The sequence below is a fragment of the Aquarana catesbeiana genome, linkage group LG09 (genome assembly GCF_042186555.1).
Source record: "Aquarana catesbeiana isolate 2022-GZ linkage group LG09, ASM4218655v1, whole genome shotgun sequence".
Lineage (NCBI taxonomy): Eukaryota > Metazoa > Chordata > Amphibia > Anura > Ranidae > Aquarana > Aquarana catesbeiana.
This window is the reverse complement of record NC_133332.1, coordinates 169,951,764-169,970,938: the sequence shown is the minus strand read 5'-3', so window position 1 is coordinate 169,970,938 and position 19,175 is coordinate 169,951,764. Positions and strand designations below refer to the sequence as shown.

Genomic DNA, 19,175 nt, shown 5'->3' with positions numbered 1-19,175 from the left:
GAAGAAGAGGGATTGAAGAAAGGGATCACAGAAAGTGAAGCAGGCAGTAGTAGATTTAAGGTGGGGGTTTTAATTAATTTGATTGTGAGAATATTTTTTAACTCATTCACCTCATCAAGCCAAGTCAAGTCAAGCTTTATTATCATTCTACTACACGTGAGGACATATGGTAGAAGGAAATGTCGTAATTCTCACAGGACCACAGTGCTACATACTAATTAAACATAATTATAAATATACAAAAAATAGAACACAGCGAAAAACTTAAAATAAAAAATTATAAACCTGTACACATCTGGGAACTATGTAACTGTACATATACTGTGTATTTCTAATGCCCCGTACACACGGTCGGATTTTCCGATGGACAATGTCCGATCGGAGCGTGTTGTCGGAAATTCCGACCGTGTGTGGGCTCCATCGGACATTTTCCATCGGATTTTCCGACACACAAAGTTGGACAGCAGGAGATAAAATTTTCCGACAACAAAATCCGATCGCGTCAATTCCGACCGTGTGTGGCCTGTTCCGACGCACAAAGTGCCACGCATGCTCAGAAGAAATTCAGACACGGGACAGCTCGTTCTGGTAAACTTAGCGTTCGTAATGGATAAAGCACTTTCGTCACACTGCAATGTTCAAAATGGTTTAATACAGCGCACTCTCTTCTTCTTTATAATGTGACAAGAATTAAGTCGTTTTGATGCTCATATTCACACAGACTTCTCACAAACTTTTTTCGTTACTATTTATCGGGATTCCCTCAATATATTTTGATTTCTCACATCTGACAACATATTTTTTTTTTTAGGTTTTTTTACTTTAATGTAGAATCTTTTTTTGTGTTTCTCTTTTTATTTTTTTTTTTTTGGTGATTTGGATTTGTATTCCCGAAAATGTTTGTGTGTTTTTGGTGACAAGTTCCCACAACACCACTAATATGTTGTTCTATTTAATCTGTAGGAGATTGTTTGGTGTTGTTGTCCCTTGTTAATTTCACATTGTACTTTAGAAATGTACCTGAATCGTCACCAACAAACTGTCCTTTTTGGATGAAAACACACACAGGAGAGTAGAATTTCCCGAAAAATATTTTATTAAGGGCTCACAACTAAACAATGAGGGAGGCAACACTGGAGAAACTGCAGAAGTGGGTGAAGCCTTGGACCCCCAGGGCAGACATCAATTATTTAAAAGTAAAATTGGTGGCCTGAGGAGTCCTTATCTAAGGGAGGGCAGTCTGGTCCAGAAGTCCCAGAGATCCGGAAAGCAGCAGATGACATGTGTGTCCCCAGGCTGTGGTCATACGAGAGACTGCATCTTCTGTCAGACCAGACTGAACCCAGGGCAATCACTCTTTGGTCTTCCTTCCACGCTTCCTTACAGGCTTTGGCTGTGGTGGTGGAGTTGTGGCAGCAGGAGGAGGAGGAGGAGGAGGATCGTCCCTCTCCATGACATCTGTCTTGTGTGTCAGTTCCCCACTCTCCCCCTTACGTAGGACTTTATAAATCAGGTCCTCAGAAATCTTGCGTTGGCCCTCCTGCATGCCCTGCAATTTTGTGGCAGCCATGCAGGCAAAGGCCTCTTCAGGACTGGGGAAGGCTCGGAGGGATGCCGAAGCCTCCTGGATCAGCCTGTATGCTGAATCCTGCACGGGACTCGGAGTGGCCTTCCTGGCCCTTTTGTATGGCAGGCGGAGGGGAGGAACCTGAGACTCAGTCAGGCTGCGACTGGTCCCAGGCTTCTCTTGGCTGTCACTTAGCCCCGCCTCCTCCTGGCTGCCACTAATCCCCGCCTCCTCCTGGCTGCCACTAATCCCCGCCTCCTCCTGACTGCCACGTTCCACAGCCTCCTCCTGGCTGAGGTCTTCCTGTGTATGAAAAAGGGACATAGTTTTAGTTTTTTATTCATCAATCACACACAATTTTCACCTCCTGACTGCTGCAAATTGAATGTTAACAAATATAACAGACTATCCTTCTGAGCCCAGCAGTTTTCATTCTTGTCCCAATTTTGGGTGCCCACTACTGTCTATTGATATGTAAAACACTTTTTTCAATCAGCAATTAGTGATCAATAATAACATCTAGTAAACATCATTTATTTATTGCCCAGAAATCTGTAGAAGAATGCTATACCTGACTCCAGCTGGGCTCCTCCACTTCTTCCTGGCTGGAAGGCCCAGGTTGGACATCGGAAGCCTCAGCTGGGGTGGAAGGAAGCGTGGAAGGAAGAGTAGAGAGGGATTCCCTGACTTCAGTGTGGTCTGACAGAAATCGCAGTCTCTCATAGTACCAAAGCCTGGGGACATAAACGTCATCTGCTGCAGCTCCGGATCTCTGGGAATCTGTGACCTTCTTGCGCTCCCTAAGATAAGTGCTCCTCAGGCCACCAATTTTAGCTTTTAAATAAGGGATGGTTGCTGTGGGGACCACTGGCTTCACCAACTCCAGCAGTTTCTCCAGCGCTGCCTGCCTCTTCTGTTTGTGATTATAGTGGGGGTGTCTCACCTGCCACAGACAGGGCAGCTCCCTGTACTTGTCTATGAACAGGGGCAGGAAATTGTGGTCGTTGAACCCATCCATTTTCTATGCAAGACACAACACAAGACAAAGCCTAATGTCAGGCCAAACTCCCCTAATCTTGTTACAATATAGGCTTCAATTTCGAAGCAGTATAGGGCCAAGTTTAGATCCTACCTTCGTTAGCACGATCGGCGTCTCCGATGCTCCTTCCTCCGCTCACAGATCGTACGTAAGACGCGCGCATTACGATTTATACACACTGCGCATGCGTATAACTCCGCCCGCCCCTGACGTTCTTTCTATTCTATTCCCCGCCCCTTTTCGTTCGGCGCAGTGGAGGAAGAGCACATGGCGGAGAGACAGCAGGATCCTGAGAATTGGAGCAACGAGGAGGAGGAAAGGCCGGAGCCTGAAACGTCCAGATCCAGAAGGAGATTAAAGGACTCAAATATGTCCTTTGGGGAGATGTTGGAAATGGTGGACATCCTGAAGAGGGCCGACTATGATGGAAAGTATGGGCCTTACCCCAACCCCAATGTCCGAAAGGCCAAGATCATGGCGAAAGTGGTCAGGAGTCTGCACCGGAAATTCGGGGTACGACGATCGAAAGATCAGCTCAGGAAGCGGTGGTCGGACCTGAAATTACGAGAACATGAGCAGTACAGAAAGATCCGGAGAGTGCTGCAAAAAAGTAAGTAGTTGTGCTGTGTTCCTATTTTTTTTGTGTTTATTACGTTCGTGCTGCTCCATGTGCTTTTAGGAACTGTTGTACAGTTTAAAATGGCAACTTTCATGTTCATGGGCACATTATTCGTTCGGATCACACATTTTTTTTGCGGACTAGAAAATACCATTGTTTAGGCCATATGCATTTGGCCACCATTTTGAGGCCCTATACTTGTCTTCAAAGAATTGGGTTGTGTAGATGGCTTTGTTACTAGAATGAAACGCAAACTAGATTCTGTGTAAGGAGAGGACACTGAGCAGCTGTTTTCACATCTGGACACTGGAGCACTAGTGTGGGACCCCAGAACACCATTTTTATTAGGGGGGCCACACAGGTGCTCCAGTGTATACTATAGGGGGGGCTACATCTGTGAACCTTGTACTAAACAGGTAAAGTATTGCAGCTTGACAAAGGGCACTAAAAAAGCTACATCTTGGAACTCTGCTAAAATATATCATTGTACCCCACTTCCAAGCAATGTTTCATCTTTATATAGTTCTGCCATCAAATATCTGTGTGCTAATTATACTATTTTTGTTTTACATAGGGGAGAAAAGACTCTGAGGACACCCCTCATGTGAGGAGACCAGAGCCCCCCCCCCCTCTGGAAGAAGGTGAACTCCCCCCAACACAAGATGAGCAGGAGGATGAAGACGTGGTGGAAGTAGTCACCACAACAGGTGAGTGTCTGCGACCACAGGCTCAGATAAGAGATGGATGGCGGCATATTTTTTACACCTAATTTATTTTGGGGTTCCTCTCTTTTTAGGTGATCGTGAGGTTGTGGATGAAGATCCTTTCACATCAGAAAGTGCCCAGATTGTGATCGGGGAGATCATGGGGTGTAATTTACAATTGGAAAACATCAAGCAAAACATCAATGATGTTATTCCAAAATATAAAAACATCATTGATGTTTTGGGGCGAGTTTAAAGCCCCTCCAAATCACTTTCTTCTTTTGTCTGCTACAATGTGCAAAATGTTTTTGTGATTTTTCCCAAAGCCAAATTTGGAGGATGCACACAGTGTGTCAACATGTGCTATCTGCCATCACGGGAGATCAATGGGCGCGTTTTGGGGGTGCAACCCCTTCCTCAATAATAAAGTAGCGGTGAGGAAGGGCTTTCTTCCCCAAAACACGTCCCTTGATCCCCCGTGATGGCAGCTAGCACATGTTGACATTGTGAAATTTGTGTGCATCTTCCAAATTTGGCTTTGCCAGGGGTGATTTCCCCCCATCTGAACGCAATATCAAACACAGTTCCTAAATACTCATGTCTGATATTGCCTTCCAGTTCTACCAAATGTGAACTTTGTAAGATCAAGATTTGTGTCTTTCTTGTTGGTTTTACACATGCCTGTTTTCTATAAAATGGACATTTTGATTTTGGATAATGACACCACAAAAATTGTTATACAACAAACATGTTGGTTTGTCAGAAAAACCTTTGGTAAATGCACATGTGATTGTGCAGGTAATAAAAAGATTGTTCATCAAGAATGTGTGGATTATTGTCTCAATGCTACAACACTTTTGGGGTGATGTAATTGTTGTTTTATGAGAAAATGGGGGTTATTTCCTAAGGGGAAATCCACTTTGCACTACAAGTGCAGTTTCAGTGCAGTTGCAAGTGCACTTGTAGTGAAAAGTGTCTTTGCATAAAGTAAATAACAGCCAACAGTGCTTTGTATAAGGTTACACAATCACGACATTTTCTGCACTCCACACATTTCTGTCAGGGTCAGCTCAAACAAACACAAGCAGTAAATGTCCACAAAGAAGAGCCTGGGGGGAGATGCCTGTCGAGAACTTCAAGTCCTGCAGACTTCTCCCTGTGGCCAAATACCGCAAGGTAGCGACCAACCTCTGCTCCGGAGTGATGGCTTGCCTCATGCAGCTATCCTGCCTGCTGATATAGGGGGTCAGCGAAGCCAACAAACGGTGAAACACGGGGTCCGTCATCCTGAGAAAGTTCCTGAAATCATCAGGATTATTCTCACGGATCTCACGGAGCAAAGGCATATGACAGAACTGGTCACGCTGAAGCAACCAATTCTTGGTCCATGAACTCCTCCTCACCCTGTTCATGGACTGGACTTGTGTCAAGGTCAGGACCCCAACACCAAGCCCCCGCACAGCACGAACTCTACGAGGAGTACGCATACGAAACATGGCTAGAAAACGGTCGGCTGCTCAGAACGAAGTAACAGAACGCACTGAAGAACAGCAAGGCCTGTGAAGAGCGACCTGAAAAACAGCAACGAGCAGGCAAGATCACACAGAAAACTCTGATACGAACTGACTGCACGCACTGAAGAGCAGATACAAACCCACAAGCACAAACTGAACGTCAGAAAACGATCTGAAAGCCACGAGTCTGAAAAAGCGCGAATCGTCTCTCACCAAACTTTTACTAACACGAGATTAGCAAAAGGAGCCCAAAGGGTGCCGCGCTTGGTTCTGAACCGGCCTTTTCTAGTCTCGTCGTACGTGGTGTACGTCACCGTGTTGTTGTCGATCGGAAATTCCGACAACTTTGTGCGACCATGTGTAGGCAAAACAAGTTTGAGCCAACATCCGTCGGAAAAAATCCTAGGATTTTGTTGTCGGAATGTCCGAACAAAGTCCGACCGTGTGTACGGGGCATAAGGGTCTTTGTAGCAGCACGTGTTTGTAAAAGTGTCCAGTGCATATTCAAGAGTAAAAAGGAGGGGGAAGTGAGAAGTTCCTGGTCACGATATATAGGTTGTAAAAAAGGTTTCAAAGGGGATTGGAGTTGAGGGTTCTCACAGCCTGGGGGAAAAAACTGTTGAGCAGTCTGACAGTATGGATTTTGATACTCCGGTACCTTCTACCTGATGGCAAGAGCTGGAAGATACTTTGGAAAGGGGTGGGTAGGATCCTTCACGATACTGGTAGCTTTGCTGGAGCATCGTGTATGAAAAATGTCCAAGATGGAGGGGAGAGGGACACCAATAATCTTTTAAGCTGTCTTCACTAGTTGCTGCAGGGTCTTGCAGAACTGCAGTTCCCATACCAGACAATGAAGCAGCTGGTCAGCACGCTCTCAATGTAGTAAGGACGGGTGGAGGGAGACTGGCTTTTTTAAGGCGGCTTAGAAAATATAGGCACTGTTGTGCCTTCTTGGTGAGTGACCTGATGTTGGTTGTCCAGGTAAGATCCTCTGAGATGTGCACTCCCAGGAATTTAGTACTGCCGACTCTCTCCACAGTCGAGCTGTCGATGGTCAGTAGGGGGTGATCAAGAGTTTCTCCTGAAATCCATAACAATCTAGCGAGTTCAATTTAGTGAAAAGTTGCTGAGGAATTATTGTATTAAATGCTGAGCTAAAGCCAATGAACAGCATTCTAACATAAGAGTCTTTCTGTTCTAAGTGGGTAAGGGCCAGGTCGAGGGTAGAGGATACTGCATCGTCCGTGGAACGGTTTGGACGGTATGCAAACTGGTATGGGTCCAACGTATATGGAAGAATGGCCTTAATGTGATGCAGATTTGCCGCAAGATCACTTTTATCGGTGGCGGGAGAGGGCCCCCCTTCCCGCCGCGCTCTGGTGCCCTCTGCCGCTTACCGGCCCCCACCCGTCTCCATATCATTGCAGGGCGGAAGCGACGTCAAAATGTCACTTCCGCCCATAGCTCTTAAAGGGACATTTAATTATTTATGTATTTTTTATTGCATTTTAGTATAAATATGAGATCTGAGGCCTTTTTGACTCCAGATCTCATATTTAAGAGCTCCTGTCATGCTTTTTTCTATTACAAAGGATGTTTACATTCCTTGTAATAGTAATAAAAGTGAAACCATTTTTATTTTTTTTAAAGAACAGTGTAAACATAAAAAATAAAAGGTAAAATAAATAAGGGAAAAAAAAACATTTTAAACGCGCCCTGTCCCGCTAAGCTCACGTGCAGAAGCAAACTCATACGTGAGTAGCGCCCGCATATGAAAATGGTGTTCAAACCACACATGTGAGATATCGCCGCGATCATTAGAGAAATAATTTTAGGCCTAGACCTCCTCTGTAACTCAAAACATGCAACCTGTAGAATTTTTTAAACGTTGACTATGCAGATTTTTAAGGGTAAAAGTTTGTCGCTATTCCACGAGCGGGCGCAATTTTGAAGTGTGACATGTTGAGTATCAATTTACTCGGCGTAACATCTTTCACAATATAAAAAAAATTGGGCTAACTTTAATGTTGTTTTATTTTTTAATTCAAAAAAGTGTATTGTTTCCAAAAAAAGTGCACTTGTAAGACCACTGTGCAAATACGGTGTGGCAGAAAGTATTGCAATGACCGCCATTTTATTCTCCATATAATGTTTGGGGGTTCTAAGTAAATTTCTAGCAGAAAAAAAACTGTTTTTAACTTGTAAACACCAAATCTCAGAAACAGGCTCAGTCCTTAAGTGGTTAAAAAACAAATTTCTTCATCAGTTTAGGCCAATATATATTCTTCAACATAATTTTGGTAAAAAAAAAATCGCAATAAGCGTATATTGATTGGTTTGCGTAAAAGTTATAGCATCTACAAACTATGGGAAAGATTTATGGCATTTTTATTATTTTTTAAAATTTTTTTTACTAGTAATGGCGGTGATCTGCGATTTTTAGCAGTACTGCGACATTGCGGTGGACAGATCGGACACTTTTGACACATTCTTGGGAGCATTGACATTTATACAGCGAGAGCTATAAAAATGCACTGATTACTGTGTAAATGTCACTGGCAGGGAAGGGGTCAGCACTAGGGGGCGATCAATGGGTTAAATGTGTGTTCCCTAGGTGTGTTCTAACTGTATGGGGATAGGACTGACTTCGGGAGGAGACATATCGTTGTTCCTACTTAGTAGGAACAAACAATATGTCTCCCCTCCCCTGACAGAACAGGGATTTGTGCGTTTACACACACAAATCCCCGTGCTGGCTCTCGTGCCCACGATCGCGAATGTCCGACGGCAATTGCGCCCACCAGCCATGTGCATGGGGTCCCCCCGCCGTGCAATGGGCGCGCGCGCCCTCTGGCAGCTCTTAAAAGGCACAAAGTACCCATGCGGGATTTCACAAAGCAGAGCCGTTCTGCCGATGTATATCGGTCTGAGCCGGTCGGTAAGCGGTTAAGGAATAGCTTTCCTGCAAGCAAGGGTTCACAGATTACCAACAAAGGGGAGCGCACCTTTAACACGACCATACTTTTATATCTAAAATAGTTTTAGATCATCTAATGTGGATTTGAAAGAATAATTGATTCTTTGTTTTCACAAAAAGTACCCTAACTCAAAAGTTAATTTATCCATCTTTCGGTAACAAATCTGAATGCGCAAACATACTGTAAATCTATAAGGTTTGAACACTTACAAAAGAAAAATAAGCTCAGTCTTACCATTCCCTCTGCATTTTACTGAGTCCGAGATAAATTTTTACTTCTTTTTTTGGTGGAAGACTCTTTTCTACTTCAGCTTTTATGCGTCGCAAAAGAAATGGCTTTAACACCTGATAAAATATTTATATATAGGAGCCTTTTTTTAGTAACAGTTAAAACTTTGGGAGTAAATGGTCTAAATAAAGGTAAGATCATACTTACTGCATGAAGTCTTTCAACAAGTTTGTGATCTCCAAGACAATTATTTGTGTCAAACCAAGAGTCAAAATCCTGTAAAAAACAGATTTCACTAAAAAATTCATATTGTAATTAATTTATAACTGTATGTAACTGAGTATAAAAGAGAATAAAAAATACAAAGTAATGCATGTAAGCCATAAAGATTGTTATTTTCAGTCTTGTGAGTTTCATTGGCAGCTCTCATTGCTGAAAATAATGATCACTGTAGCAAGTGATGATTGTTATAGCTTAGTGAACTGAGCCTATGGTTTTGTAGACGCCAATTGTGATTTTCTAGAAAAGAGTGATCTGAAATCATCTGATCAGTTTCTACAAACTACACAATTTTCCTTCCTCTGCTCAGCTTTAAAACTTATAAAAAAATATCTGTAAAATATAATGCAGACATTATAAGGATATTTTTATTGTTACTCAAAAAAAAGTTATACTTGAAAGGAACAGGTTAAAAAAAAGGTACTCAGGTCCTGGTGAACAATAATAAAATGAAAAACAAATAAATAAAAAATAAATATGTTTGTAAACATAAGTATAATAATAACAGTGTGAACATAAACAATAACCATGAAATACAAGAATGTATAATATTGAATTGTGAAGATGAAGTTTATAATAAAAAATAAAAATTTTGATTATAAAATAACCAATAACAATATTAAATTAACAACAATGTGTTCAATCTGAGCAGCAAGTACAAATAACAAGAAGCAGGATGTTCAATAAGCCCAAATGCACACGTGAGCCTTTTTCTGCTTGTTTCCCTACACCTGACAATGCAGAATCCTATTCTATCTGATTATCCCTGTTCAGATTTGTATGCTTAGTCGCCCTACACTCAAAAAAGAGCATGATCTTTTTTGGAGCATACTCAGGCACCTTTGGTCCCAAAAATGGGAGTGCATGCAAATGCGTGTGATGCATATTTTTGCCTTTTTTCTCTAAGCCTAAAGAACAATCTCTTCCTATAGAACCATTCTCCCCTCTTTGAACAGATTGCAATATTATCAACCATAAAGTGCAACATTATTAATCTCAAATTGCAGCAATGCCTAAAAAAAGAAATAATAGTAATAACTGAAGCAATAATTCAAGGTAATGCAGAATTCATCCCACAACATTAGCATCTCACATCATCAGGAATAAAAAATGTTTTCAGCCTGGTGGTACTGTATAACCTCTGACCTGAAGTGAGGGGGACAAAGTCCATAAGCATGGAGAGAAGAGTCCCCCATAATACCGAGGGCATCTTCCTACATCTCACCTGATTTTGTAAACTGACCACCTGCCACAGTGCCTGTTTATCTGCAGTAGAACAGTTATCGTACCAAATGGTAATACATAATAGAAGGATGCTCTCCACCACACTCCTTTAACCACTTCCTATGCGGGCCAATTCCGGCACTTCGCTCCTACATGTAAAATCATTTTTTTTCTAGAAAATTACTCAGAACCCCCAAATATTATATATGCTTTTTTAGCAGAGACCCTAGGGAATAGGCAGCTGTGACATGATGAGCATCCAGATGATCCAGCATGGAGATCACCAACAAATCTGGATGCTCATCATGTCAAAGCTCCCGTCTCCTTCCAACGCATTTCCCCTTAACAGTCTACATCCGGGAATGGAGGGGAAACGCGTTGGAAGATGATGAGAGCTGTGACATGATGAGCATCCAGATTTGTTGGTGATCTCCATGCTGGGTCATCATCTCCCTACTGCTTATTATTATCTCTGTTGTAAGTGCATATTTTAGCTTAAATAAACCCCCTGTTTTTACATACTATGCGATGAACCTTCTTTCTGTGTTCTCTTATCCTACACACACCTGAGTGAAGCACAGTGATCATCCTGTGTGAGGCAAGCTGTGCTGGGACGCTGTTGAGTACAATTTCAGTGTGGAGTCAGAGTCCAGAGTGAGCGGTGTGGGGACGCTGAGCCAGGAGCTATCAGATCCATTCATCCATCTTGGAGGTCGGGAGACACACAGAGGATGTGGTCAGGCTTCGTTACTTACTTCAAGAGCTTGATGATCTCTTATAATCTAGAGATCCTCGGGAGTTGGTAAGAGGCCAATTAATTTTCATTTGGATTGTTATACTTTATTATCACTGGGAACGGTGAATAGCAAATCCAGTTGGTAGAATATCAATGGAATAATTTCATACACATGGACACTTGTTTATTGAACTCTTTATCACCAGTTGATACACTGTGTTTGATTTAATTTTTTGAAAACAGTAAAGTTAGCCCAATTTTTTTGTATAATGTGAAAGATGATGATACGCCAAGTAAATAGATATCTAACATGTTACGCTTTAAAATTGCGCACACTCGTGGAATGGCACCAAACTTCGGTACTTAAAAATCTCCATAGGCGACGCTTTAAACATTTTTACAGGTTACATGTTTAGCGTTGTCTTGGGCTAGAATAGTTGCTTTTACTCTAACGCAAGTGGCGATACTTCACATGTGTGATTTTACCGCCGTTTACATATGTGGGCGCCACTTACGTATGCGTTCGCTTCTGTGCACGAGCAAGCGGGGATGGAGGCACTTTACTTTTTTTATTTTTATTCTTTATTTCACTTTTATTTTATTTTTTTCCACTTTCTCTTTAAAAAAAAAAAAAATGATCACTTTTATTCCTATTACAAGGAATGTAAACAGCTGTGTATGTAAACATCCCTTGTAATAGGAATAGTGCTTGACAGGTCCTCTTTATGGAGAGATGTGGGGTCAATAAGACCCCACATCTCTCCTCCAGGCTGGAAAGGCTGAGATAAAAAAAAAAAAAAAAACTCTCGGGCTTTTCAGCCACGTCCTCGGCTTTCACCGGCCCATGCTTGAGGTCATAACATCCGATTCATTCTCCGACTCACCAGTCGCACGGGTGAGTCGGGGGGGAAGCACTGGAGGGTGGCGGGAGGGGGTGAAGTCCCTTCCCGCCACCAGTAAGAACGATCAAGCGGCTGGTCTAACGCTATGATTGTTCTTATGGTGCACAGAATCGCCGGCTGAATAAGATGATATCTGGATGATGCCTGTAGCTGCAGACATAATTCAAATATTCCCACTCAAAGTCCATGACGTCATATGACGTACCTTGGACGGGAAGTGGTTAAAACAACACGAGGACTGAAATACCAAGGCCAGCATATTTCAACCTCCTCAAAAAGTAAAGGCGTTCACTGATATTCTTTTATTCTTTTTATTTAAAGTAAAGGACTATCTCAACAGCTTCACCCTCGATGTAGCGAGGACGGGGAGTGGTGCAGGTCCTCAATCATGTATTTTGTCTTCTGTACATTAACCTTTCACAGTCATAATTAATTTTTGTGTTTTTGCACACGTTTAAAAATAAATTTTTGGCCTGAAGATTAGTTAAAACCTTCGAATTTTATATATTTTTCTAAACCAGACACCCTACAGAATAAAATAGCGATTCCAATAAAATAAAATAGTTCAATATTAATGCAACGGTTTACAAAATACAAAATTTAAGTAAAAATTACACTAAAGTTAATTTTAGGGCAGAGAAACACAATTTACCTCCCATTTTTTTTTTTGTGAAATACAAAAGATGAGGTTGCACCCAGTAAATAAATACCCAACATGTCAAGGCTCAGTTGCGTGCACCCACAAAATAGCTACAAACTTCAGTACCTTGTATTTTCCATATACAAAGCTTTAAAAGGCCCTACGGGTCATCAGCTTAGCGTTACCATGAATAATGAACCTACAATTATTTCTCTCAATCCTGCGTGTGTGATGATATGTAACATATATCGCAATCAATGTTTTTGTGCATGGGCGCCCCCCCGAGGTGTGTATTAATGATTGTACATGTATGTATGTATGTGGGAGTAGGGGGCTTTAAAAAATGTGGGGGGGGGGGTGGTTTAAGTGCTTAAGTGGAACTTCAAAACACATTTATACTTTTTTTGTTTTTTTCACTATACTTAATTTCTCATGAAATTGTGATGAATTTTTTGGTGACAAGTTCTCTTTAATGAGCCCTGATGTCTCACCTGTCCTCCAGGATCTGTATACATGGCTAACAAAATAAGCTTATTATCATTAAATGTGAGAGGCCTAAACTCAAAATGTGAAGCAATCTTTAGTACTTGATTAAATTAAGCGGTACAAACCCCATATTATCCTATTGCAGGAAACGCATTTACATGGCTCCAAGGTTTTAGCTTTGAAAAAAAGCAAACATTATGAATGTTATTCATTCATGTTATTCATGCAGAATACTCCACATACTCTAGAAGAGTAGCTATTTTGCTTACAAAAAAGGAAGCTGCTCATATCTTGCATATCAAGCTTGACACTAAGGGCCGATATGCCATCTTGGTTTGGAAGACATTTAATGTGTGCTTAACGTTGGTATGTGTTTACATTCCACCTCCATTTTCTTTCCCGCTATTGGAAAAGGTTCTGACGGCAGCTGTAACGATAGCACAGGGACAGTACTATTTTTGGGGGATTTTAATGCAGTGTCAGATGTGACTCTGGACAGGCATGGATGTATCTAGGGATCACATCCGGTACTTACTCCTGGCTGGAGAGCTATGCACTCCCTGATGTATGGCGACATAAAAATCCTGGGGTTAGAGAATACTCCTGCCACCCAGAGACACATAGGACACTGTCAAGAATAGATATGTTGCTTTCCACAATGGAGGGCCTTCCACTAATATCCAACGTCAGATACCTGTCAAGAGCTTTATTGGATCATTCACCGGTGGAGGTCACACTAGACTTGAGAGAATAGTGTAGATACTCCTATACTAACCAATGGGAAGCATTTAAAGCGACTCTTAGGGGAGTCTTCAATAAGGAGGTGAGGGATTTCTCTATGTCTCTGGGCTCGGATGTAATGAAGGCTAAACCTACTTTAGCAGAAAATGTATATGTACGGGACCCCTCCCCTAACACCTACAAGACATGGCAGGAAGATACAAGACAGTATAGGTTAATACTAACAGAACAGAATACTAAAAAACAACTAAGCCAAAGCCGGTACGTTTTTGAATTTGGGGACAAGAGTGGGAGCCTGCTGGCTTTTTTGGCAAAACCTGCTTATACCCCGGTTTCAATAATGCAACTACAAAATTCAGAGGGCCCTATAGTTCAGGATTCTCAAAGGATTGGCCAATCTCCAGACAACATCCTATCGTGACAAAAAGCATAGGGTGGAGCCTGCAACGGTGACGTCATTACATTTTTTCCTCTCAGGAGGTGGATGGGCTAACAAACCAACATAGGAAGTGAAGCGTAGCCGATGAAGACACCGCGACCTGATTTTATGCTATACCTTATCGCTTGTGATTGACTTCAATTTTGTAAGTGCGATTATTTCTGTTCTTATAAAATTGCCCTTTATCTACATACTGCACTATGGAAGTTTTTCGTTTTATGTTTTCTGCTCATAGTTGCTGTTCCGGTACTGTGTTCTGGGAAGACCGATTTCCCTGTGCTGGGCGAGACTGCTGTAATAGCAGTCATCGCCATCTGGTAAGCAGACCACCTTATTCACTTTGGGTGTGGAGTTATACGAAGGATATCCTTTACAGCTCTCTTTTCTCCTGTATTTACATGGATGGGTGTCATTTCCTTGTTAATTCATGGACTGGAAGCCTAATGGGACTTTTATTTTCATATATCTCACTTGTTATATATGATATGATCATTTTCCATTGATCTATGCTGGAATGTTTTGAGTTTGATACTAGAGGCTTTCAGGTGCTGGCAGCTCTTTTCAATATTTTTTATCACTCATTTACACATTTTTTCTAGCGCAGCGCCAGCCTTCAGGCTTTTGTTTTTTATATCTTTACAAGAAAGAGCAGCCAATTCTGAAACCCTCCTTGCTGAGGATATAGCAACCAAAAATACCAAGTTCCTTGTCAGAAGGACTAGGGGAAATTTGTTGTATCGGTTCTAATGGCTGTTTTTGTAACACAGACAAAACTAAGTTTAAGTCCCAAGGGTTCAAGGGAGGTTTGACAGACCGATTAAGCCACGTCACCCCTTGTATAAAGCCCCGGACTAAAGAATGAGTAGCAAGTGGTCTTTGAAATAAGACAGATTAAGCTGAGACTTGTCCTTTAATAGTACTTAAGGCCAATTTCATTTCTACCCCTAATTGTAGAAAGGCAAGAATTCTGCCTATGATATATCTCCGAGGGTGCCAACCCTTGGATTCACACCAGGAAACATAAGCCTTTCAAACTCTATAATATATAGTTCTGGAAGCTGGCTTCCTAGCATTAAACAGGGTAGAGATAACTAACCCGGAAAGCCCATGTTTCTTTAGAATGTGGGTTTCAACAGCCAAGCCGTTAAATTTAGAGACCATAAGGAAGGATGGAATATTGGTCCCTGAGAGAGCAGATCTGGCCATAGTGGGAGGGACCATGGGCCCTCCACTGCCATCTTTATGATTTCTGTGTACCATGACCTTCTGGGCCATGCTGGTGCCACCAGAATTATCGTCTTTCTTTCCAGCTTGATCCTGCAAAGAAGATGAGGCAGCAACTGAATAGGGGGGAATGCATAGATCAGTGAGAACTGATCCCATGGGGTCACCAACGCATCCATTCTGCATGCAAATGGATCCCTTGTTCTGGCCACAAAGTTGACCAACTTCGTGTTGAACCTAGATGCTAGAAGATCCACGTCCGGAGTCCCCCATCTATGGCAAACATCCCAAAATAGGTTGGGGTGAAGAGACCATTCCCCTGGGAATAACTCCTGGCGACTTAAGTAGTCCACTTGCCAATTCTCTATTCCCGGAATGAAGTATGCCGATAGGCATGGAACATTCCTTTCTGCCCAAGTTAGAATATGGTTTACCTCTCTCTGTGCTGAGAGACTTTTGGTGCCCCCTTGGTGATTGATATAGGCCACAACTGTGGCATTGTCGGATTGAATCCTGACAGGACAATCCCGTAACCTGAAAGTCCAGGCCTTTAGAGCCAGACGTACTGCCCGAATCTCTAGGATATTGATGGGCAAGATTCTTTTGGTTCTTGACCACTGTTCTTGGACAGTTGACTTTTCTAGTACTGCTCCCCAGCCTGAAAGGCTGGCATCCGTCATAACCACTTTCCAGATGACTGGTCTGAAGGATTTTCCTTTCAGCAGATTCTGGGTTAATAACCACCAAGTGAGGCATTGGACCACTCTTGGGGACAGCCGCATTGGCAAGTCTAAAGCTTGAATTGTTTTCTGCCAAGCAGACAAAATACTGTTTTGCAACAGTATTGAATGGAACTGGGCATACGGAACTGCTTCGAATGAAGCCACCATGGTTCCTAGCAACCTCATGCAGAGGCGAATGGAGGGATTGCCATTTGACCTGACCCTCCGCACCAGCTCTCTTATGGAGTTGATCTTTGCTTGAGGCAAGAACACCCTTTCCTGGGCTGTGCAGACCCAAGTACTCCAGCCTTTTTAGCGGTATTAAGGAAGATTTCTCTAGGTTGAGAATCCAACCCAAACTTTTCAGATAGTTGGTTGTAGTGCGTACGCTTTGCTCCAAACAAGTCACCGACAACTACAACTGTTATGCCCTGTGCCCTTAACCTGGCTAGAGGTGGGGCCAGCACTTTGGGGAACACCCGGGCTGCTGTGGCTAGCCTGAAGGGCAGGGCTACAAACTGGAAATGCTGCTGTTCTAACTCGAACCGCAGAAACTTTTGCTGAGCAGGAAATATAGGGACATGCAGATATGCATCCCTGATGTCGATTTACGCCAGAAGTTCTCTTCCTAGAAGGATAGAAACTACCGACCTGATTGTCTCCATGCGAAAAGAGCGGATCTTCAGGAATTGATTTAGCTTTCTTAGATCTAGAATGGGTCTAATGTCTCCATTTGGTTTTGGTACCATGAAAAGATATGAATAAAACCCCAGACCTTGCTCTTTTGTGGGGATCTGTATGATCACCCCTTGAGATATTAATCGGTCTAGAGCCTGAAAGAGATTGTTTCTTCTCTGGATTTTTGGGAACGCTTAATCTCAGGAAACGAGACAGTGGAAAGTCCCGAAATTCCAGCTTGTACCCCAGCGTTACCATGGAGATGACCCATCTGTCCTGAATTTCCTTTTTCCAGACTTCTGAAAATTGCAGAAGTCTTCCCCCCACATTGGTGAGGAGGGTTGCCTCTTCATGATGAGGCTTTAAGATTCTGTTTTGCAGATTCCCTACCCCAGGGCTTCTTTTCAGCCTGGGTCTGACCCTGAGGTCTTCCTCTAGAGTCTGACGGCGGAGGCCGTCGCCACTGCCTAGAGGTGGAAGCCCCTGGCGCAGGGGAAAGAGCCAGTTTAAATGAAGGGCGTTTATATTTTCTTTTGACTGGTAAAAGAGTCATTTTCCCACTAGAAATTGTCTTGATATATTTATCCAAGTCTTCTCCAAATAGCCGCTCCCCATGAAAGGGAAACCCAGTTAGGAGGTTTTTACATGGTGTTTTAGCTGACCAATTTTTCAACCACAGGATTCTACACATATGTACAAGCATAAGCGTAAGGCTGAATGCCTGGTGAATAGAATCTTTAATGGCATCTATGATAAAACATAATGCCTTAGGTAGTTCAGCCAAATCCCGAGCTTGCTGTGTAGGAAGCTCTCTAAGGGCCTGTTTAAATTGGTCCTTTAGGGATTGGCAGACGCCTATTGCAGCGACTGCGGGCTGAGTGACGGCACCAGCTATGGAAAAGGCAGATTTTAGCAGGGATTCCAACTTCTTATCTGTTGGATCCTTAAGCATCTGTGCATTGTCTACAGGACAAGTTAAGTTATTATTTACATTGGAAATCGCAGCGTCAATTGCTGGTACTTTCCATTTTTTGGAGAATTTCTCCTCCAGAGGATAGATACTTGAAAACCTCTTAGGAGGGAGAAAATGCCTATCCGGATGATTCCATTCAGCAAAAATAAGCTGTTCTAGTAATGCATGTGCTGGAAATGCATGCAAAGGATGGGAAAGTTTTAAAGAACCTAAGGAAGAGGCCGAGTTTTCATGAGACTCTGTTAGAGGTAGCATGAAAGTGGAACAAACCATTTCTGTAAGAGATTGTATCAGCAATTTCTCAGATTGAGAAGCTAAAAAAGGTTCATCTATTGTTGTTTTCTCTGCAGAGGAATCATCGTATTGCTTTTCTTCCTGATCGATTGAGGGTAACACCTCACTGTGTGCCCACTGTTCCCCTTGCAAAGTTGAAGTGGGGGAAGGGGACCTAGATTAAAGTCGCTAGTCTTTCTTCCAGACCCTGGAGAGAGGAGGAAAGGGCTTCTTCAGTCACGTATACAGGTGCTGAGATGTGAGAGGCAGCTGTACCATCAATTTGTTTCAATGGCTCACCCTGAGTTGCCATAACTGGTAATTCAGGCGAAGATGACAGCATGGAAATACAGCTCAAGATCCCAATGCCTGGGGACTAAACCTTTACTTTTTTGGCTTTTGTGGTGTCTTTTTTGGCAGGTATAGTCCTAAGTACAAAAACAAAGGCCCTATATAATTTGCACTATATCGCTGAAAAAAGTCATGACTTTAAAAGCCGCTATAAAGTTCAGCCGAGTGCTGGAAAAAGAGTGTCCTTCCTGGATCAGGAATGCCAGTTTTTGCAACCCATACGTGTCCCACAGCTCGTGTGTCCCTGTGTGCAGGCAGCTTGTTTCCTCCTCATCAGATGATGACTGTTTAGTTGAAACATGTCGGGTGGACCCCTCACGACTGCCGCTATATGATTTTTATGCTGTTTCATATCTTCTGAAAATGTGAGTCTGTTTTTTAAATTATTTTTTAATAAATCCAAGTTAAAACGTTATCACGCTATGTGAGTATTTCTCTTCTCATATGCAATACGAATTTGATCTACGGTGGTGTATCTATTGATGTGATTTTCCTTCCTATCGAGAGGAGATGACATCTGTCCAGACAAGCTACCTAGACCTGTTGGTCATTCAGCTTTTTTGACCTGTATGGCATATGCCATTTCAGGCCATTAAACTCTGGTAAGCCTCCATACTCTTCTGGTGATGGTCCTGGCACCGATTTCAACTTTCCGTGCACTTTCGGTTATCCCACGGTCTACTTACTTGCCAGATTGGGCTTAAACATCCCCCTGTGCGTTTGGGAGGCATTCGCCTATCATCGTTTATGCACTATCATCACAGACTTTTTTTGATCCTTTTCACCTATTTGATATGGACTATTATATTTTTTGAAATTGTTTGAGGTGTTATATGCACATAAGTGTTATTGCTT

General features: G+C 42.5%; 1 protein-coding gene across 2 annotated transcripts in view; it reads right to left on the bottom strand.

Moving 5' to 3' along the window:
- The window catches only part of SMARCA1 (SNF2 related chromatin remodeling ATPase 1), a 409,892-nt gene that overhangs the window by 300,336 nt on the left and 90,381 nt on the right, over window positions 1-19,175 (bottom strand). For both annotated transcript variants that reach the window (XM_073599403.1, XM_073599404.1), the window contains 2 exons: window positions 8,860-8,928; window positions 8,659-8,768 (listed from right to left, as the gene is read on the bottom strand). In XM_073599403.1, the coding sequence (XP_073455504.1) occupies window positions 8,659-8,768; window positions 8,860-8,928 (179 nt within the window). The remainder of the gene's footprint in view (window positions 1-8,658; window positions 8,769-8,859; window positions 8,929-19,175) is intronic.